This window comes from Manis javanica, chromosome 5 (genome assembly GCF_040802235.1).
Source record: "Manis javanica isolate MJ-LG chromosome 5, MJ_LKY, whole genome shotgun sequence".
NCBI lineage: Eukaryota > Metazoa > Chordata > Mammalia > Pholidota > Manidae > Manis > Manis javanica.
In genome coordinates, this window is record NC_133160.1 from 3,043,137 (window position 1) to 3,065,732 (window position 22,596).

The 22,596-nt window shown below is 44.3% G+C and overlaps 1 protein-coding gene across 1 annotated transcript in view; it reads right to left on the reverse strand.

Moving 5' to 3' along the window:
* The window catches only part of CDH26 (cadherin 26), a gene marked incomplete at its 5' end in the record, with an annotated part of 31,475 nt that extends 11,052 nt beyond the window's left edge, over positions 1-20,423 (reverse strand). Inside the window, 14 exon segments of the mRNA XM_073238044.1 lie at positions 1,093-1,338; positions 2,487-2,629; positions 4,766-4,861; positions 4,863-4,983; positions 4,986-5,022; positions 6,181-6,366; positions 8,033-8,154; positions 8,395-8,544; positions 10,073-10,166; positions 10,168-10,221; positions 16,975-17,095; positions 17,097-17,134; positions 18,810-18,910; positions 20,357-20,423. Coding sequence (XP_073094145.1) covers positions 1,093-1,338; positions 2,487-2,629; positions 4,766-4,861; positions 4,863-4,983; positions 4,986-5,022; positions 6,181-6,366; positions 8,033-8,154; positions 8,395-8,544; positions 10,073-10,166; positions 10,168-10,221; positions 16,975-17,095; positions 17,097-17,134; positions 18,810-18,910; positions 20,357-20,423 — 1,576 coding nt within the window.
* Positions 20,424-22,596: the final 2,173 nt, after the last annotated feature.

Below are 22,596 nucleotides of genomic sequence, written 5' to 3' on the forward strand. Positions count from 1 at the left end.
CTCGGGCACCAGCTGCAGGTTTCAGCAGGTCTCAGGACCACACGCAGGTCTGATCATTCTCTAGAAAGACCCGTAGGTCCCATGAGCCGGTCATGGTTTATTACAGCATGGTTAAAATCAGCAGCCAGGGGGACAAACACACAGGGCAGAGTCCAGGGAAGTGCCAAACACAGGCTTCCAGTTCTTCCGTCTCCTGGAGTCAGGATGGTGTTACTCCCCGGCACTGAGGAGCCACAACATGCACGGAATAGGCCACCGGGGAAGCCCAGCTGAGCCGCTCATCCGGGCTGGGGCGTGTAAACCCAGCCACCCCATGGCTGACCGCAGTATCTAGCCCTCCACAGATGGACCAATACCCACAAGACCCAAAGCCCCCACCCGAACTCATGTTGTTCCCATCTGATTAGCACAAGACCCCCAGATAAAGAAGACAGTCCTGTCAGGCAGGACACCGCAAGGGCCTAGAAATCACCTCCCAGCAGCCAGGGCAGAGGCCAGGGTCCTTCTGGAGCAAGATTCAGGGCTTTCCTACACGCCCTGGGTCTGGACTGAGAAACATGCCGCCTTCTGCAGACCCACTGGCAGAAGCACAGGGGACGTTGAGAGTGGACGCCAGCAGTTCCTCCTGGCATTTCCCCTGGGGAGAGCCCGCACTTCCTGAACTCTCAGTCCATGTGGAGCAGGAGAGGCTGAACCCAGACGCCAGCCAGGTCCAGCTGTGGGCTCAGAACCAGCCAATCAGCATATCTGTCCTCCCACCTCCCACCCACATAACAGGCAGAGCAAGTGACCCAAGCCGCTCAGTGATGTAAACCTTCTTCCTGGGGGGTCCCAGGGACCCCGGCAGCCACCCGCCACCTCCGGAGGAGAGCATGCCTGAAAACGGAGGAATCCAGAGAAAAGCAGAGCCACCATGTGGACAGGCAGCTTCCAGGATGTCCTTTGAACACCTGGACCCAGCCATGCTGGGACACAGGCTTACCTGGTCTCCTTGCCAGTCATGTAAGCCAGTCAGTTTCCTTTTTGCCTAAGCTTGTTTGAGTCAGGCTTTTCTCATCTTCAGTGCTTTATCCGGCCAATACAAACACTCACCCCGATGTTCCCCCAGTTTCCATGTGTCTTCCACATTTCCCCAGGTATTGGCCAGTTCAAATGTAAACAGGTCCAAATAGGGCTCCAGGTCACCATCCTCCGCAGTGATGAGAAGGGGCTCCTGCAGACTCACTGCAGACTCACAGACCTCCAGGTACCGAGACCCAGAATAGAGAGCTGGGGCGTTGTCATTGATGTCTGGCAGGAAAAGCATCAGGGTCCCCAGCCCAGTCTGCAGGGGGAGGCCTTGTGAGAGGGGAATTGCAGGAGGGGTTGCTTATCAACTAAATAGCCCGCTCCATGCATGACCCCTGGAAAATGAGCACGCTCAACTTCAGAGGAAAAGAACTGGTTCACTGAAATACTGAAACTGTGTCCCTTTCAATGAATAAGCCTTACTGTAGGTGACTGATGTATTTTTCTGCTTTCTTGAAAATCCGGAATACCAGGGTAGGCTAAGTTAAACATCTCGCCCTCTCAAATCATTTGTGGAACCAGCAGAATGTAGAATCATCAAATAAACTCAAATGTCAATTATGCCTGGTGTTAAGAATTGGGTGAGGCCAAAGGGGAATGTGGTCAGTGATGGAAATGATTGGCATGCTGACTGTGCCCATGTCAGTGTCCTAGTCAGGATAGTGGACCATGGTTTTGCGAGGTGTTAACCACTGGGGGACACTGGGAAATGGGTACCCAGGGTCCCACTACATTGTTTCCTCAAGTGCTTGGGTGATGAACCCCATTTTCCTTGTTCTTACTCAAGATTGATTAGGAACACAGATATAGTACCTTCGTAACCAGTGTTCTTCTAATTAATTATGCAAGTGGGATATACACCTATGTAACTCTCAGAACCTGAGTTTTAACTCACAGGTTTTCTTAAATACAACTTTTAAAATTACCTGAAAGTTTTTATTTATTCAGTTTTATATTTTGGCAGGTTTAAAAGTTCAGCCTTGGGACATTATAGAGAAAAAGGTTGAAACATGCTCATAAACCCACCTGTACTGGTTTATGACAAATGTATCCCACACAGTCCTATCTGCCTGAACTTATAAGCCATTCAAAGTGCAGGGAAGCTGAGCTAATATTTATCTTACCCCAGTGCCTTTGGCAAAGAGCTGAAGAGCATCTCATGAGCAGAGGAACAGGACGTGGGGCTTGACTGTGGCTTCCTATGTTTCGTTATCTCTTCTGAATGGACACTGCTCCTCTTTCCGTGGCGGTGGCCCCTCGTTTGCCATTTCATAAAAAGTAATTGCCAGCATGGACACACAGTGATCAAAAGGCTTATTTTATATTTTCTCCAGTTGTGCTGAAAAGCTCACCAATGTTAAGAAGAAAGGAAATAAGAAAACAGTGTGTTTTCACCCCAATTTTAGGTAAACACTTACCATCATCAGTAGCATGAACAATGATTATGTAAAAATTATCATTTACATAAGGGGATTCTCGGTCAGTCCATTTCCTGGTGGCAACCGTCCCTGAGCCTTCATCTACATTGACCCCATTTGCTGGATCGTGAAGCTCTTTATATCTTGTAGAAAGGAAACATGAAATTTTTTAAATTAAAAAGTTATACCAGAAGACAAATCAAAACATAGAATGGCAGACATAATTCCTATCACAAGTGACGTGGGGCATCCTAAATGGAATCACAGTATTTGCCTTTCTGTGACTGGCCTATTTCACTTAGCATAACGTCCTCAAGGGCCAGCCGTACTGACGCAGACTGTAGAATTTCCTTCCCTCCTAAGGCTGAACACTATTCCAATGGATGCATAGACCACATTCTGCTTAACATTTTATCCATCAAGGGACACATGACTTGCTTCCACATTTCAGCTATTTGGGAATAATGCAGCTATGGACATGGGTATAGCAAATAGCTCTTTGAGACCCCGCTTTCAATTCTTTTGGGTGGAATTGCTGGATCACATGCTAATTCTATTTTTAATCTTTTGAGGACCCTCCATACTGCTTTCCACAGCAGCCGTACCATTTTACATTCCCACCAACAGTGCACAAGGGTTCTCGTTTCCTTTAAATAGGCCATACTTTGCCTGTTGTTTGTGTGCCTTATGATTTTGATGCTGAACACTTGAACACTAGATGTGGATCTGAAAATGTAGTAACTCTGAAAATCAGATTTTTCCCTTTCCCCCAAGGTTTTCTGGAGGTTTTTCTTACTGTTTTGTTTATCTTTTTGTTTTTTGATTATCGTAGGCTTTCTCTGGTGCTGCAGCTCAGCCTGGGGTGTAAATTTAATGTCTTGGTAGGTCCTTTTTGAGCCTTTCTCGAACATACATGACCACTTTCTGATTTTCCCTATATCTATATACGCAGTTGTTTTTAACAGCCCACTCTTTAATTTCTTGCTCCTGAACAAGGAAAAGGTGAAAAATGAAAGAGGGGGACGTGCTTGCCCTTTAAATCCTCTGAAGTCACATCAGGAGGGGGGGAGACTTGCAAAAATGTGGGAGATGCAACAGTAATGGCTACCTGCCTCTTTGCACCTCTGTGATCAGAGCAGCAATTAGAGCACAGAACCCTGATATTGGGAGGGCAGGGCCCTTTTGCCCACCCTGGCTGGCACAAGCTGTGGGCAGGCTGCTCCAGAGCAGTTGCAGGCTGCCTGCCATGCAGCTGGGTGGAGACGGACAGCTAATACTGAGAGCTGAATCTCAGAGCTGAAATCAACCAAAATTAACCAAACTTCACTGCCCAAGACTTTCTTCTGGATGTTGCAAGGCTTCAACAGACTGCAGAGTTCCAGAGGAGACAGCTTCTGCCAGAGCAGTTGTCTGAGTGTGCAGACATAGTCCCGGTGCCTCCCACTCTGCCATCTTCCTGGGGATTATGAAACTTTCTTTTTTAAAGTGAAAGACTGAGCAACCCAAGTACTCATCAACAGATGAATGAAACGTAGTCTATGCATACAGCAGAATATATCACTCAGCCTTACAAAGGAAGGAAATTCTGCAGTATGCCTCAACACAGACGAACATGGAGCCGGTCACAGAAAGAACAAATACCATACAGACCCACTTGCCTGAGGTCCCTAGAGGAATCAGATTCATAGAGATAGGAAACAGCCCGATGGGTGCCAGGGGCTGGGGGAAGAGGGGTGGGGAGTCACTATTTAATGGGGACAGTTTCTGTTTTACAAGATGAGCAGTTCTGAGGTGGATGGAGGTGATGGTCGCTCAACAATATGAATGTTCTTCATGCACTTCCTGTCACTGAACTGTGCTCTTAAACATGGTCAAAATGGCAAGCTTCATGTTATGTATATTTTACCACAATTTAAAAAAACCAGAAACTTCTGTTACCCAGAAGTCAGAGGGCTGCCAATTTAGAACCTTTGGTAAAGTGGGAATTACAGCTCACAAATTATTTTTATGTAAGAAAAAAACTGCAAAAAAGATATATGCCAAGTGCGAAAGGAAATGAGCCAGTGAGTTCCACCTGGTGGGGACACAGGACGCACAGCCGGAGGAAGGCACCGAGCTGGGCCCAGGGGATGCGGGGGGTGCGTTCTCCACGTGGCTTCTTATACTTTCATGTCTGAGACAGGTCAGCCCATGAGCACGTGGCAGGAGCTCCGTTTCCACAGGCGCCCTCTTAGGCATGTGACTGATTCCGCTTGAACCGCCTCTTCCCTTCCTCTCACCTGAGCTGGCCGGCACTTCTGTCTGGATCCGTAGCATTAAAAATTCCCGACTGAATTCCAGGCCCAGTGCCATCAACTTCACCGACGATGAAGGAAGGCTGGTGGGGCATTGGCATCTGTCACGCGCACACTCACGGCGGCACCCGCCACTGCCCTCCCTGGAACCTGCAGCTCAGCCCCCTCACCGGAGAAGAGCGGCTCCTCGTTCTCCAGGCAGTGGCACGGCTCTGCCCTGGGGGAGCTTCATGATCCAAAGGCTGGAGCCCCAGACAGAGGATTTCATTGCCAGTCACTCTCCCGAACCGGAGCCTGTGGCTTTCCACCTCATTCATTATTTACGTTGTCTTTGATAATGATCAGAGGACAGTCATCAGCCCTTTTCCAAGTCATTTATAGAGTTCTCTCTCTTTTTTTTCATTCCCTCTCCTGGTTGGAAAGAGCCAGTGCCCTTCAGCGGGTAATGAAGAATGCAACAGATGCCATGACCTGATGGGACACCAGTGGGGCGACTGCTGCCAAAACCAGGGGAGCTTCGGGAAATAGAGAGCCTAATGATCGTAGGTATCCAGGGTACAAAGTGCTTGGCAACTTAAAAGGATGGGAAAGCTAGGAATATTTGGACAATTCAACCCCAGCCGTCTGGTGTAGGCTCTCCACAGAGCCCTGCTATTCGCAGCATGGCCGGCATCACCTGGGGACCTGGTACACTGACAGGTGGAGACTCAGTGCCCACCTCAGGCCTGCCTTTGAATCTGATCCCCAGGTTGACGCACCTGTACTGCCCCAGGGGCACTGGTCATCCTGACAGAGAGCAGCTAACACCTGAAGCACGGGAGTCAGAATATGCTGGTCAGAACCCCTGCTCTAGCTGTGTGACTTAATGAAAACAACTCAGCCTCTCTGAGCTCTGGTTTCCTTATCAATAAAATGAGACAATAATACTTACCAGCAGTGCCAACTCTCCATTAGGAACAGCAGGCAGGGTACCAGGGGCTCACAGTACTTTTAGAGGCCTGGCAAATGTTCTAATTTCTTTTTAAACTCAGAAGGAAAACAAATGAACTCAGGGGTAGAGAAAATATTTTAAATTATTTTATCACATCCAAAAAAAGCAAACATCTTAGGGCCTATTTAAGTCTGTTAAATTTTGTCTATAATGAAAAAAATATATTAAATGTTGAAGTACTTAAAGTCTTATAAAAAAAATATTTAATATTGATATTATTTGGGTAGAAGGAGGAACTGAGGCAGAGGCCATGCCGTAGCCCTGCCCTCCCCACTAGGGCCATGGTGCAGGCCGTGTGCTCCACACATGGGGGCTTCCAAGCGAGCTAGTGTCTTCGTCAGACACTCCACAGGAAGGAGCCTGGGCACCCGGGCCCACCTGGCTGGTATGCATTCTGTTATGGTTTTACCTTGATAACATTTACGATCCCTTCACTGGCCTCACGGTCAGTCAAAATGTCAAAATGTCCCTCTTCATTGCCACTCAGTATTTTGAATTTTACTCTCCAAGCTGATGTGAATGGTGAATCACCACGTTGGACCGGGAGAGGCAGCACACCCTGGCTGGCTCAGCCCTCAGAGATCTGAATCTCATACTGCGGAGGCAGTCATCATTTGCATGTCCTGGAGACAAAGAAACACAACTGAAAAACAAAGTGAACAAGAAGATGCATCCCTCAGAACAACGACCTGGATATTTCTCTTGCCACCATCGCTGACCTCATGGGATTTAAAACGCTGCCTGAAACAGCAGAAAAGGCTGAAACAGCAGAAAAGGGTAACAAACATCTTCCTTCCCCCTGTGGCTTGGTGTCTGCAGCCGCATAACTCTAATGCACTCTTAAATCTGACTCAAGGCACTATTTTTCTAAAAATGTTTAAAATAATAATACACATCCCTAGTTTATGCTGCCTAAAAAACCTAGCTCTTTTCCTAAAACAGGACTCTTACGGTTACTTAGATTAAGATGATCATCTCTCTAACATATATAGATCTTTAAAATAGCTTGGTATTCGATACTTTTGGTGACAAGATACTTTCTCTCTGATGAGCACATCAAAAAACAGGGTTTATTTCTTTCCAGCCTTCCTTTTAAAGAACACAGCTTTCTGCCAAGCCAAAGAAGGATTTTGAAACAAGATTCAAAGTTAATAAACACTATTTTCAGTTATTCTATGCTGTTTAGTGAGGTGTTTTAATTTGAAAACATCTCAGCTTTGGTTTATGCAATTAAAAATATTTTAGTGACACTTTTAAAAGTAATTGTTGTAGCATTTATTTATTCAACAAATGCTTCTCCTATGTACCAGATCCTGTTTAGGTGCTGTGAATAAGACAGCAAAAATCCCATTCCCAGGGAGCTGATGAGGGTGTGTGACAACGGGAACGGTAAGCTGGGGATTTAACGCAGTCATCGGGAAAGATCTCACTGAGAGAGGTCGGGAGAAAGACAGATACCTTTAAGATACAGTGGATATTTTCTGTTAAAAACATCCATATGGAAGACTGAGTGGTTCTTGTGTTCTGTTTTAGCGATCTTGCATATCCTGTGTGGTGCCCTGTTCCCTCACTGGACTGGAACAGTGGGTTTCAACCCTTTCTCCAAACTTAGGAACCCTGTAGCATGTGAGCTCCTATGTGCAGCCCCTACATACAAATCAGGTGACTCCCCTTTTGACCCCAGAGCTCTGAGCCTCGTATGAGAAGCTCAGCCTACACTTCTCACTTGGGCACCCAATCCCGGGCGACACTCAGCAAGGTGTGCAAACAAGGGTCCCTGCAGCTGGAGGGATGCTTCTGGCATCTAGTGGGTAGAGATCAGGGCTGCTACCAAACACCCCCAACACCCTGAACAGCCTCCCGCAACCCTGCGGCAAAGAAATTTCCATCCCAAAGGTCAACAGGGTGGAAACTGAGAAGCCCTGAAGTGAAGTGGGCATGGACTCTCTCCCTCCCCTGTGCCTCCATGTCCTCGTCTGTGAAACAGAAACCAGCCTAGTTCCAACACTTAAAAACAGTAGTGTGTAAAATTCCCGAGCTCAGAAGTGTGTAAAATGCACCGAGTGGTGAAAGATGGAAGCTCACGTGACTAAACTTCAATGACTCCGTGTGGCTGTGGTTGACACTTGATTCTAACTTGAGCTACTGTGGAGAGTTATATGTATTATGACCTATTTGGGGATTCCCTCAGTGAAACTGAGCTGAGGACTCGAGGCCGTTGGCGACAGGGCTCAGAACTCCAGAGCGCCCGGGCGCTTTGCGTTCTCCTGGGTGAGTGTGGGCAAACAGATGCTGCCATCTTGCACGTTAACATGCACGGTGGCTGCAGATGACAATGGTGGTTCTCCAAAATCCCTTGCTCCAATTAGTAGTGTGAACTGAGGAGCAGGTTACGGAGGCAGGAAAAGGAAAGTCAAGCCCTTCAAGTAAGGGAAATAGTAACAAAATTAATTTCATTTTAATTGAAAAAAATAAAATAGTTGAATGAAATATTAATAAAGAAACATTCCATGTTAGCAATTTCAGTAGCAAGTCTAGCCACAGAGGGTTTCCCACTGAGAATGTATAATCTAAGTCGGGGCTCAAAGATCATAAAACCCACATGACCTCATAATCTACACACATGAGAGTTGTATTTCTCCACTAATATGGTCGATCTGGAACCCACTTTCTTTCAGTGACAGCATTTGAGAAACAAGGAAATAAAGGACTGGAGAATTTGGCGTATCTTCTTGATCCAAATCAGTTGTTAGCATCTGAGAAACAGGTTGACCTGGAAAGAATTGTTTATAAACCATTGGCAAGCGGGGCCTGTCAAACCAGTAGCAGGATGAGTCTTTGCTAAATGGCACTGGGGCATTTACTAGAGTGGATTCGATATTTAAATATAAAATCAAGCTATAGACATACCAGACAAAATAAGCAAAATTTAGTCACACAGTCAAGAAGAACTTTCTAATTACGATTGTAAATGCAGAAAATTCAGAGGACAAACTTGATAGGGAACATAGATTTTTACATGGGTGGCAAAACACTACAGACAAATTTAAAAGGGAAATGGAAAGGTGAGAGAACATATTTGATACATATATATATATGGCAAGGCAGATGGTCTTCATATAGAATGAGGAGGTTAAAGCCAAGAAGAAAAATGATCAGGACACTGACAGACATGGACAAAGATGGGAAGAGGCAATGATCAAGGAAACAGAAGTGGTCAAGAAACCTATCAAAATATTCAAGCACTTAGCAATCCAAGGTGAGCCGTACATGAGGACTCAAAAATGTTGCAGGTAGGTAAGTAAATTGGGACGCTTAAATTGTGTGTGCGGTTTGAACCAGCCGTTCTACTACTCTGAATTTACCCCAAGCAAATAATGCTTGAAGGCTACACAGAGTTAGCTCAGTAGGTTCATTGAAGCATATTTTATGAAAATAACAAAAAGTGGCAACAAACATGAATGTTCACCAACAGATTACTTCTATTCCTTAAGGCACATCCATAAAATAAAATGTTGCACAATAAGATGCTGTAGGAAAATACTGTGAGGTTACAGACAGTAAAATTGCACTTTTTAAAAGAAAATTCAGAAATATATAAAAAGCATACCCATATATTTGTAACTACTTAATATATACACACACATTTTATACTATGCTAAAGATTAAAAATTATGTAGATAATACAAACATACATCTATAATTATATATAAAAATCTATAAATGTATTCACATATATATATACATATACACACACAGAAATGCAAAGAAACATTGAAAGAATATAAACTAAAATGTTAATGGTACTTTCTCTAATTGGTAGTATTAAAGATGCATTCTATTTCAGTCTTTTAATTTCTTGGTATTTTCCAAATCTTCTAAGACTATTTTGTGAAATAAATAATGCTTATTGTTAAAAATACGTGCACATTCTAGTAAGAAGGGCTTGGATTTAAAGACTCAGAGAATCTGTAGCTCAGAAACTTAGTGTCACCTTGTTGCCATTTCACAGGTGACAAATCAGCAGACACTCAGCTGCCTGTTCCCTCCTGCCCCTTGGTTTTATTTCAGACTGGTTTTCCTATCACCTCTCCCAGCAGACGCCATTCCCACGTCACCTTTTTGCCACAACAAAAGGGGGCCAGCAGGCCTCAAGGCATCTGCTCTAACCCAGGGCCTGGACCTCTGGCATGTGAACAGCAAAGCGTTGCCCAAAGACAGCTGGGATCAGGCGCCCCCCAGTATGGGAGCAGGAAAGCCTACGCCCCGAGAGGGAGGAAGCCTGCGGCGGCCGCACCCACCTTCCGCGTGCCTCTCTCGCACATTCACGCTGAATTCCTTCTCCGCGAACTGGGGTGCGTGACCATTCACATCGCTGACCCGAACTTGATTTGTCCATGGATTTGTCCATGACTTTTCCTGTAAAGCGATTCACAACACTGAAACAGACCTAGGAAGCAGAAAACTGTGTTAGTGCTGCACAGCCATTCACCGGATGGCATTCAGCCAACAGCCGTCTCGGTGACAGTGTGGCCACTAGACTGAGAGACCCTGAGGGCAAGAATCACACGTCCCTGTTCGCCCTGTGGCTCCAGGGATGGAGCACGGTGCTCAGTAAACATTTGCAGAACAAATTCAACGCACAGACTTGAAAAAAAATACATCATTAGTTATGATTAGTTTTAAATCCCAGCTTCTCCATGGGTAAACATAGACACGCTACTTATGAGCCTCAGTTTCTATATCATATCAGTGTTGTCATGAGAAATAAATACACTAATAAATATTGCTCAAACACTGCAGACAGCAGACACTTAGGCATTCTGGGGAAAGTGAATATTAAAGTTAACTCTCACAGTGACCCAAGTAAGGTCGGTGCTGGAGTACCCACGGCTCCTGCTCCTGTACTTGAAGAAGAAGTCAGCTCTTGTTAAATGTGCCTTAGAAAACTCGTTCCTTTCAAAAGATCTCAAATTAGTAATTGAAGCTTCTCTCTAGTTTCTTAAGAAACTAAAAAAAAAAAAAAAAAAGTAAATTAAACTCAAACAAAAAGAAGGAAATAATAAAGATAAAAGCACATATCAATCAAATTGAAAATGGCAAAACAATAAAGTCAGTGAAGGCAAGAGCTGGTTCGCCTTCCCATGTATATTTGAGATCAGCTTGTTCATACCTATAAAAAAAATTATTCTGTTTGTTTTATTAGACTTGCACTAAATGTATAGATAAATCTGGGAAGAATCGTCACCTTAATATTCAATCTTTCAATCCATAAACTTGGTATATCTTTTCACTCAATTAGGTCTTTGATTTCTTTCATCAGCGCTTTTTTGTTTTAAAGGTTTTGTAAACAGATCCTGTACATATTTTAGATTTATACCCAAGCACTTCATTTGTTTTGGTGAAATTGTATATGGTACTGTTTTTAAATGTTTCATTTCCAATTATGCATAACTGAAACACAATTGACTTTTATATATTAACTTTATTTTCTGTGACCTTGGTAAAATTAGCTTTCAAATGCTGAAAATAGGCAAAGAATTTGAACAGAAACTTCCCCAAAGAAGATACACAGATGGCCTATAGCTCATCATTTGTCCTTAGGAAAATCCAAATTAAAACCCCCATGAGATACATATCGCTCGTGGGCATGCAAAATAGTTCAGCCCTTCTGAAAAGCAGTTTAGGAGTTTCTTATAAAATTAAATATATGCTTACCATGTGCTCCAACAAACCCAGTCCTAGGTATTTACTCAAAAGAAAAATATGTCCACCTAAAATCCCATGTGCTAACATCAGCTTTATCTGATTGCCAAAAACTGGAAAGAACTCGTGTCCTTCAAGTGGTGAGTCCATAAATTGTCAAACTTCCATAGCAAGGAGAACTACTCAGCGATTACAAGGATCAGAGTGTTCATGTAACAACACAGATGAATATCAGACACATCGTACCAACTGGAAAAAATCCAGACTTAAAAGGTGACCTTCTGTGTGATTCCATTTATATGACATTTAAACAAGGTTAAAAGGTGGGGACAGAAAACATATTAGGGGTGCCCAGGGACTTAGGGGTAGGGAAGGGTTTGATCAGAAAGGAGATGCATAAAGAAATACTAGGGGTAGTTGTGCATCTTGATGGGTGGTGGGAGCACAAGGCCGCACTTGTCACAACTGAACATTGAAAGTATGCATTTTACTGTGTAAATTTTTAAATTGAAAAAATAAAATACACACAACATGTGGAAGCAGTAAACGCAGTTAAGCATTCCGAGATCGTTGTGTTGTCCAAGTAATTATAAAAATACTTGACGTTCAATCTAGTAAGTGAAGAATGGATGTTGGAATGTCTATAGTAATCATTAAATGAATAGTAAAAGCATGTATAAGTAACAGAGAAAGAAAAACGGAAGAGTAAAAAGAATTAACTCAAAAGAATATGAGAAAAAATGGGAGAACCAGCCTAAAAGCTGAGCAAAGAGAAACCAAATGGTAAGATGATAGACTGAGCACAAATATTCAGTTTCTATATTAAACATAAAATGCTAAATATACCAATTGAAAAACAAAATTAGACAAATGCAACTATGTGCTGCTTATAACAGACCTGCCTTAAATATAAGGTCATGGAAAAGTAACAAAAGTAAACATCTTTGTACCACGTGATCCAGCAATCAAGCTCCTAGGTATTTACCCAAAGGAGCTGAACACTGGCTATATAAAAACCTACACACTGATGTTTAAAGCAGCTTTATCCATAATCATCAAGTCTTGGATGCCACCTGGCTGTCCTCCAGTAGGTGATGGATAAACAAGCCATGGTACATCCTTGGTATTCTAAGTGGAATATTATTCAAAGGTTAAAGGCCTGGAGGTAACCTCAGTGCATATGAAAGGGAACAAAGCCCATCTGAACAGGCTGTGTGCTGTACACTACCGGCTCTACGACATCTTTGAAAAAGGAAAACCAGGGAGACAGCAAAAGCATCAGTGGTTGCCTAGAACTTGGGGGAAGGAGGGAGGAACAGGTGAAACACAGGACTTTCAGGCAGTGGAAATACTCTGTGTGTTACCGGGAGGGTGGATATGTGTCCCATAGATTTGTCTAAACCCATAGAATATGCAACACCAAGTGCCTTGGGCCCTGGGCAGTGACGGCGCAGCACACGGGCCCATCCATGGACCATGAGTCATGAAAGCGGCGCGCTGATCCCAGATGGCAGCAGTGGGGACACTGGGGATAAGTGGGAACGTGAGACGTGTGTAGGCACTCGGGACTTTCCACTCTATTTTTCCCCAAACCTAAAATGCCTCTAAAGACTAAAGTCTATTAATATAACAGAAGTCCCTACTTATAAAATAAAATGTGGTAACCATATATATATTTTTAAAAGTAAGTCTAATCTGACTTGCTACTGAACCTCTCCTGCTGTAGGATAAACAGTGATTTTTATTTGTTGAAGGCTGAAAGGATGGTGAGGCAGGGATCACGGGGAGGCAGGAGGGCCAAGCCTCAGAGTGAGGGCAGGAAGGGGTGCTGGCTCTCAGCTCCGTGCAGGTCAACCCGCCTCCCCTGCTGGAGGCCCCCTTGTGCTGCTGCCCTGAAAGGCTCCATGACTTCCAGCTCTCGGTTTGGAGGCAGAGCAGATGGACTCACGTCCAGACAGAAGCAGACCTGACTCCCATCCACCAGTTCCTCACACCCGCCCCGCTGGCTACACGGAGGCCTGGGCGGGCAGCTGCACCAGACGGGGCCTCAGGGACCTCTCTCCTCCTCCACCTCATTGCGCTCACCCCCTTGGGCGCATGCCCTATAGACCTGCTGCTCACCCATGCATCCACCTGGTGGTTCCACTTGTGTCCCAAATGGCAGCCTGGGCTCCAAGTCTACTCTGGTTCGGCCCTCTCCCCTCTCCCTACGCGAGCACTGAACTAGCGTCCTTCAGGGACTCCAACGTTCATATTAATATTTTTGTGCAGGCCAACTGGCTTTCTCACACACCACTCCTGCAGGCTGTTCCATCATTTATGACCGTGCTGGCAAGTCTTTGCTCCTTAATCATACTGACTTCCAGCATTAAAACGGGGCCAACTGTAATCTTTCCACTTAAAAGCAAGAACCACATGTTTGTTTTATGTTTATTATTGTATCTTCCATTTATTATCCTAAAAGCTTCATCTCAGACTTGACGCCTAAGAGGCATAAGTGCTGTTTATTCTTTGGCAAGATGCTGGGGACTCCAAATCACAATGGAGAAAGGAAATGTCACAGATATTTTCTGCATTTGGGAAGGGTTGTCAGGTTTTTGTTACAGTCTTAAGATTTATATCCTTGGGTGAACACTCCATAGTACATTGACATGATGGGTCGGCATATGGCTGTTTGAAGTGGCATGTGCAAGATCTACCACACAGATGAGCACATGGAAACTTCTTAAATACCAAACCCACGATACAGGACCACCTACACGCGTAGGTTATGGTAGACAGGGAGAACTACATTGGGATAATGATCGACAGTCAGTAATTATTTCAAGGAATATAAAGCTCAAGATGATTGTCTTGAGTGTGTTTGTACCTATGAAATTGAGCCTATTTTGACATAAAGAGATCAGATTCCTACCCAGAAAAAAGTCAGACTTTTCTTCCCTGTCCAACTGTGCCGTCAATCTCACAGCATCTCAACAGGTATTCCTGCTTTCGTGTAAGTTTGTGGATTAACCCCCACCACTACTGCCACCTCCCCAACACAAGTTTTCAAATGGTTTCCTGTTTTTATGACTCCTTCATTATCCTCAAGAGAAAAGCAGTGTTACTAGAATGTCTCATCTCTACAAAATCCAGTTTAATTTTTAATACACCCGTCTTTATGGACAGCTAAAAACCAGTAGCAAGCGTTCTGCTGCAGAAGCAGCTGGCCAGCTGGAACACGGTTTGAGCAGCGTTTCCCGTCATGCTTTGCTTGTCCCACCTCCATGGCTGCTAATCCTCCTGGTTTCCAGAAGCCTGCCTCCTACCTTCCCAATGAGTTTGTAAGCCCAAGTGCTTGTTTCCCTGGCTGATGTGACAAAGCACCACAAACGGGGTGGCTCCCAACCCTAAGGCCTGTTCCCTCCCAGGTCTGGAGGCCAAAGCAAAATCAGGGTGTGGGCAGGGCTGGTTGCTTCTAGGGGTCCTGAGGGAGGGTCTGTTCTGGGCCCCTCTGGCGTTGCCAGCGTCCTTGCTGGTCCTTGGCTCCTAGACATGTTGCACAATCTCTGCCTCCAGCTTTTTGGCCTCCTTACCTGTGGCTTCTTCTGTGTCCAAATTTCTGACCTCTTCTAAGGACGCCGGTTGCTGGATTAGGACCCACCCTCAGCCAGTAGGACCTCACCTTAATTTGATCACATCTGCAAAGACCCTATTTGCAAATAAGGTCACACTCACAGATACCACGGGTTAGGGCTTGAATCCAACTTCTTGCAAGATGTAATCCAACCCACCACACCCAGAAGGCAGAGACTATATTTCGCTGTGCATATTCATCCATCTGACATAATTATTTGAGAGCCTACTATACACACAACCCCACTCCTGACTCTTGGGTAAGAGCGATGAATAAGACAGGCTCTCACCCTTCTTCAAATTTACACTCCAGTGAGGGAGATGGACCATCAGCAGAGAACGAGACGGAGGTCCGGTAAGAGCAGGTACTAAGGAGAAAGTCAAGCAGGGCAATGAGAGAGAAGGACCTGCGGGCACTCCTCAGAACCCCTGCCCTGTGGGCATCCTCAGTCACCTGAGAGGACCACTAGCGAATGACAGCAGAAATCAGTGCGGAAGAGACACTGCCACGAGGCGTGGGGGGAGCGCAGGTGGGTTTGAACTCAGGCAGGTCTAAGCACAGCCTTGAAACCTTGTAAGAACCCCTGGGAACACTGTTCACGGCACCCACGTTTGCCCCTTGGGCTCCAATGGTCGCTGGGATGTATCTGTGACGTGCCAAGCTTTCCCACCTGAAACTCAAGTTTCAGAAAACTCTCTTAGGGACAAACTGTAATACATGGCTAAAGGTGTCGAGGCAAACACCCAGCAACAACCCCCCACCCCCCACCCCACAGCACTGATGCTCTGGTTCCTCCTTGCACAGGTCACGTCCATTCTGTTGTGTCCTAGGTCCTCTACTCAACCTGTGGAGCCCACGGACCAGCAGCAGCAGCGACAGTGCCCGGAGCTTGTTACAGATGCAGAGCCTCAGGCTCCACCCTGACCCACTGAAAGAGTCCACACTGAACAAGACCCCCAGGGACCCACTCGCTCGCCGTAGGTCAGGAGCCCCATCCAGGTCCCCCTTATGAGCACTCTATTGCTCTTTTTAACAGACTGCAGACTCTTTGGGGGAGGACAAGGGTTTGTATGAATAGTGAAGACATAGAGGTATCTTTGCATATCTTCTGAAGTGTTGAGAAAATTTCTGCCTGTTTAAAAGTTAGAGATTCAGAGCCTATCAATAGGCTCAGGGTGGATATTTTATTATCTATATAAAATGTTGAGGTCATGGGAAAAAACCTACCTAAATTACTTCTTTCAGGGGTTAAGCAATGTCTTCCCCTTGATAGCCAAGCAGGCCTGAGAACCAAGCCCGGTTTCCAGCAGAAGTCAAAACAGAACAAAGGCTGACTTCCTAAGAACCTGCGTGTGGTGGGCCTGGTAACATGATTCACCAAGTAAGTCACAGACATTCTTCGTTATAATTTCCTTTCCTGGTTTTGAGCCTGAATTTCAGTTTCATAAGAGACCATGGTGTTGGGTGATAAAATCATGAAGAACACCTCAACGTACAACCAGACACTGTCACCAGCTATGAAATTCCTCATTCACCACTTGTTGGGCAACCATGGGGTCTGTTTGCAGCTTCTTTCTATAGAACTCAACTGTGACTCATTCAAAACCACACTAGCCCATTGTACAGACATTCCGTAGCTCTACCCCCAGATGCTTCCAGATATCCTGCTCATGTTAGGGTATCGGTCACTAGAAGGAAAACCACCACAAAGTCAAGTCCAGAACGTCTCTGTCCTATGCAAACATCCAAAGCTCGCCACGGTGTATAATACATCAATCTCTCCACATCTCACACAGTCAGCCTAAATAATGCTTGCCAAATACAATATTCCTGCAAGATCTTTACAATGAATGCAAGTGTAGCATATAAAATTTTAGGTACCATAAAAGATGTTAGTGTCTCTCAATCAACAGGATGGTGAACATGTATTTTTCCACTGTTATCACCTTCCATAGAAAACAAACCAATCTCTGGATATTCATCCTCACCAGGTCCACTGAAAATACATTAATGACATGTTATAAGGCATATTATTGAACAGGTGCAAGGACAGAAACAGGGAGAAAAAGAGGATAAGAATAAACCACTATGCATATCAAATATTGAGGCTCAGATTCAAAGTCATTTTTAAGGGACCACACTTAGCATTGTATACCCAATGACTTATCCTGAAGAAATACAAAGATATGCAAAGAGCAGGAACAAGGAACATGGCCAAACTTTGGTTTGTAAGAGTGAAAAATTAGAAACGACATAAATATCTATCCACGTGAAAAGAATCATGTAATAGCAGTAGGACATATCACAGGGCTCCAGGCCCTCAGGATTTATGTGCACTCTCCCAGAAAGAAAGAGAGGGTGATATATTGTGCAGTGAGAAAGGCAATTTGCACAATATTCACCATATAATCCAACTTTGTTAAGACAGATGTACATTAATAAATCTGTAGGGAAATATCTGAGCGAATACATACCAATTTGTCAATATTGATTATATGTTCAGGGAGAGGTGAGTAATAATCATAGAGCTAACATTTAGAAAGAGCTTAGAGTCAGCCCACTTTCTCTATGCCTTACTTGTCCTAACCTGGTGAATCTTAAAAACAACCCTATAATGTATCTTTGACTCCACTGTACAGATGAGGAAACTGAAAAGACACCCAACTTATACAGGAAGAATGTGCTACATCTATGAACCCACTGAGTCCCCCTGAACCCTTAGGAGTATTGATTTTTAACCAATGAGCCTTGAAAACTTTCTGTAATTCTTTTTTTAATAGAAGGCATATGATATTTTTATAAACATTGCAAAAATATGAATTTTTTTCTAGAAATCATAGAATATCAAAAGTTAATCACTCAATAAATAATTCTAAGGCCCATTGGGTAAGGAAGGTAATAGAAATGAACATCATGGGCCATGTGCAAAAATCCTGACATTCCAACATCATCATGTGGCTTCTCCAGTGTGCCACCCAGCACTCAACCTCAGCCAAGGGAAGCCACAGGGAGTGGTGAGGACTGTGGCACTCTGGGTAACTCGAGCCCCATCTAATTGTTGCCTAGTGCAAATGTGGGTCCCAGGTGTTTAGATCTTACCATTTGAAAAATCCTTTAGAAGTGCAAAATTTTTAATATAATCTTCCTATTTTTCCTATTGTTTTATTAAACTAAAATACACATGACATAAAAATTTATTAGTTAGCTATTTTTATGTGTACAGTTCAGTGGTATTAGGTGCATTCATATTGTCGTGTAATCACCACCATTCATCTCCAGAGCTCTTTCATCTTGCAAAACGGAAATTGTCTCCAATGAACAACCATAACCATGACCCCCTCCTCCCAGCCCCTGCTCCCTCCCTCCCTCCCTTCTTCCCATCCATCTCCCACTGACCCTACCCCCTAGCATCTGGTAACCACAATCTTCTTATTTTTAAATAATGACTTTTTTAAAAAACACTCCACGCAAGCCAAGTGCACCAGCCCACAGCCTGGAACTCACCAGCCCTTCCGGCCGTGTGTGAGTCTGGTTTTCCCAGCGTGCACTCCCGAGAAGTGCCTCCCCAGGCTCACCTGGTCAGGGAACGCTGGAGTGGGCTCCAGGGCCAGGCCGGTGTTCCTCCTTCCCCTTCACTCCCTGGCCTCACTAGCACGGACCTTCCCAGACAGCCCTCCTGCCTGAAGGGGCGTCCTCCCCCACGAGGAGTGGCTTACCTCACCAGCAGGTTTGGGGAAAGGTCCTGGGTCCTCCTCCAGTGCCAAGGTGGTGATAACCCTTCCTTGCTTGGATCGCTGTAGAGGCCGGCGGCCTCTCCCTGGAAATCACGGTGACAGTGATGGTGACGAAGATGGCAGTGAGACCAGCGACCCTGTGCTAGCACTTGATTCACATTACCTCTCGTCCTCAGAACAGCCTCTGATGCTTAGAAATTAAAAGCGCCTGTTTTCTTAACAAGTACAGTCATTTCTAAACTGTGGGGCATGTGCCACCCAATGACTTTTCATAGTTCATGAGACAATTTTAGGGGCTATACAGACAGAGCTTAAAGATCATTGCTTATTATGAGCTAACACCTGCCCTGTAGCAGACATGCAAACAGAGTTGATTAAGAAAGTTACTCCCTCTCTAACTCTCTGCCTTCCTGAAATCACTGGTGAGAAAAATTTCCATTCAGTGCTGACAGCTCTGTGTCTCTGTTATGACTTGTAACAGAAACAGAAAAGCAGAGACTTAGACTCAGACATTAGGTTCAGAGATTGTCAGGTGTCTTGCCAATGAGTTTCAGCCCCAGGCAAGTTCACTATGGAGTCAATGTAACCAAAGATATGGACAGCAAAAGGTTCTTGGGGTGAAAGGGTTATACCCAACTTTATTCTCACAATGACAGGTCAGTCACTAAAATCCCATTCACTCAGAGTGAGTCTGCATGCAGCAAGCCAGTCTCTGCCTCTGGGCCCCTCTGTCCACATAGCTGTCCTCTGGGCCTCTGTCCTCGGCACTGCCACCACTCCAGCCTCTGCTCTCCTGCAGCCTTGCAGCCCTGCCACCGTGTCACACCCAGAGCACTGGGCAGAGCTCTTTTTATAGAGTCAACAGCCATGTATTGCCCACAGGTGTGCAGTGAGCTAGTCAACCACAACCAGGTGAGAATCCTGGCCACAGGAACTCTCATTTTATCCACATCAGGGAAGAGAATACACATAGGATTTATCAAAGTGGTCTCATTTGTGTTTTATATATATATATATTAGTTATCATCTGTTTATTAAAAGTGAATCTGGCTTCTGGCCACATTAATTTTTATCCAGGAAAATGTACATTCTGAAAAAAATGCTTAATTAGAAAGTGAGTTGATCACAAGAACAACAGGAAGGAAGGAATCAGAATGGCATGAAACCTCCCAATTGTGGTGGGTCCTGACTGCATTTCCCGAGCTGGCCGACACTCACGCCTGGAGAACATTCAGTCTAATATATTTTAATTCCATGAAGAAGAAAATAATATGGCTGAACCTGCAGGCTAGCTGTGCCTGGTTGAGTTCTGATACTCTCAGATGGTTCATATACTAATTAGACATAAAAACATCATCTGAAATTCTCTGGCAGTCCCTCAAGATTCCAAAAGGCCACATCTAGGTACTAATTTATTTTCTGCAACCAAATATTGACAGGGCACTAAAAACTCGAAATTGCAACCCTGTCTCTGAGAAAAACGTAGTCTCACTTGGTTTAAGAAACTGACCTCAACCCCCACCTTGGACGATTAAGATCATCACGTTCCTGTTGGAAGCTGCTGCTGATGTTGACCTTAAAAATAAAAATGACATTAATTAGTCAGGAATATACTTATTAGCAACAGTTAGAAGCTTCCTGAAGTCACCACAAGTCTTCTGGAATTGGAAGGGGGAAAAGAAACTGAATTTAATTTTGGTGATTCAAAGTTTGATAAATATAATTACTTGTTCTTAACATCTCAATTCATAATTGCACTTCCCTTCTGTAGCCAGCAGAACTAACCAAACGAGTTCTGACACAGTATTGCCACCAGCAGGGACACTTAAAGCCATCAAATGCTGGTGTTATGGTAAGTAACCAAGTGGGAAATCAACCTGGATGCTTACGGTGAGCACCGATGTATTTATATGTACACGTGTAAAAAAGCACCAAATATTAATTGGTGGTGGGATTCAAGAGGGCTTTTTCTCTGATTTTTCTTTTATTTTTTCCATTTTTAGACCTTATCTTACAACAATGAATAAAATAATAGAGTCTCTTTATATGTGTAATAATTTACACTGAGAATTGTTTATTTATGATTTCTATCTCAACAACCTCCCCTCTCAGAAAAAGCACACATGTGCAGTAAAGCAACTGGAATAGAGACAATCCCTGAATGTATGTCAAAACCAGCACTACACAAAAGTAGTTAATGTCAACAGTAATATTTGTTGCCTGCCACTTTTCTATTTACCTAAAAGAAAATAATTTCTAAACTCTTTGAGTTCCCAAATCTCAAACATTGATTAGTTCAGACAATGAAACCTTCTTGATTAATGCTGGTAGTTTTCAATTAGGGGCCTATCCAGGTGTGTAGTTTTAAAATGGAGAAAATTGAGGCTTTTCAAAAAAAATTGCAGAAATTCATTCCATTTTTAAACAGGTGTATTTCCAGGTTGCCCAGGACATTCACAGGGACTACCCTGAGGTTTCATCTTCTCTCTGGCCTCAGCTTCCCCTTCTGTAAGTGAGGATATGAGACAAGGTACCTATAAGGGCCCTTTCAATGGACAGAAAAGCTCTGTAAATTCATTTTATTGCCCATAAACGGCACAGCCACTGGTCACGTCAGAGACGGCAGGAGTGCTGAAAATGAGATTTGCACAGAAAAGCCTGAGCTTTCACATCATGTGTGTGAGTGTGTGCCATTTCTTCTTCTTACGCGTGCCTTGGAAATGAACTTCAGATAGCTCGTCTGGGTGATGGAGGAAGACTAGAAATAGCCATACTTGCTGAAATGGTTTTTTAAGTGCACTTATTATATTTCCCATCCCTGCCAATTTTAGGCAGTTAGTCCAAAGAGGATACCATTCAAAAGATTTACATAATGCTTCTTTAATATGAGGGAGAAAGCTTTCTGGAGCTGGTGTGTCTGGCTGCAGTGTCCACCTAACTGTTCTGTCAGACTCGGGCAGACCTGCATTTTATTACAAGGTGGGGGCATGTAACCGGGATGTATTGTTCGGGCTGGCCTGGCTGTGTGGCCATGGCATGCTGGGGGAGATTATCTGAGACATGAAGGCTCTGTGTCTAGAGAGAGATCTAAAGAACTAAGAAGACCGTATGGAAAGAATTCTTTCCTGAAAGTATTTCCCTTTTGATTGCAAACTTTCATTCAAGGAGAATTGTGTTGTGGAGGTATAAATGACACACACAAGTATGTTAGTTTCAGGTGCACAACATAGTGATCTTTGTACACAGTGTGAAATAATCACCACAACGAGACCAGTTAACATCCATCATCACACATAGTTACAGAATTTTCCATGTGATAAGAACTTTTAAGATCTACCCCTTTACCAACTTTCGAATGTGTACTGCAGGCTTATTAACTACGGCCTCCATGCTGTAGGTTTCTGCTGTTTGAAGCCACTCCGTTCTGGTACTTTTTTCATGACAGCCCCAGGACACAATACACTTTCCAAATCTATTCTCCACACAGAAGCTTGGGGCTCTTTAAAAAAAAAAGTGCAGATCTCATCCTGTTGCGGCATTAGCTGGGTTCCCAGGGCTGCTCCGACAGCACAGCCTGCTCTGCCCCAGCTGGGGGCTCTGCCTTGCCTCTGACCTCTCCACCCTCACCTCTGCACTCCCCCACCTCTGCTGAGTGTAGGGATTAAGTGAGTTGACCAGGTGAGTTGAAGGCAACTTGATTCAGAATCTCCCCAATTAAAAACAGCAATGAAGCAAAACTGGTTGGCTCCCTGCCCACTCTGATTCCCCT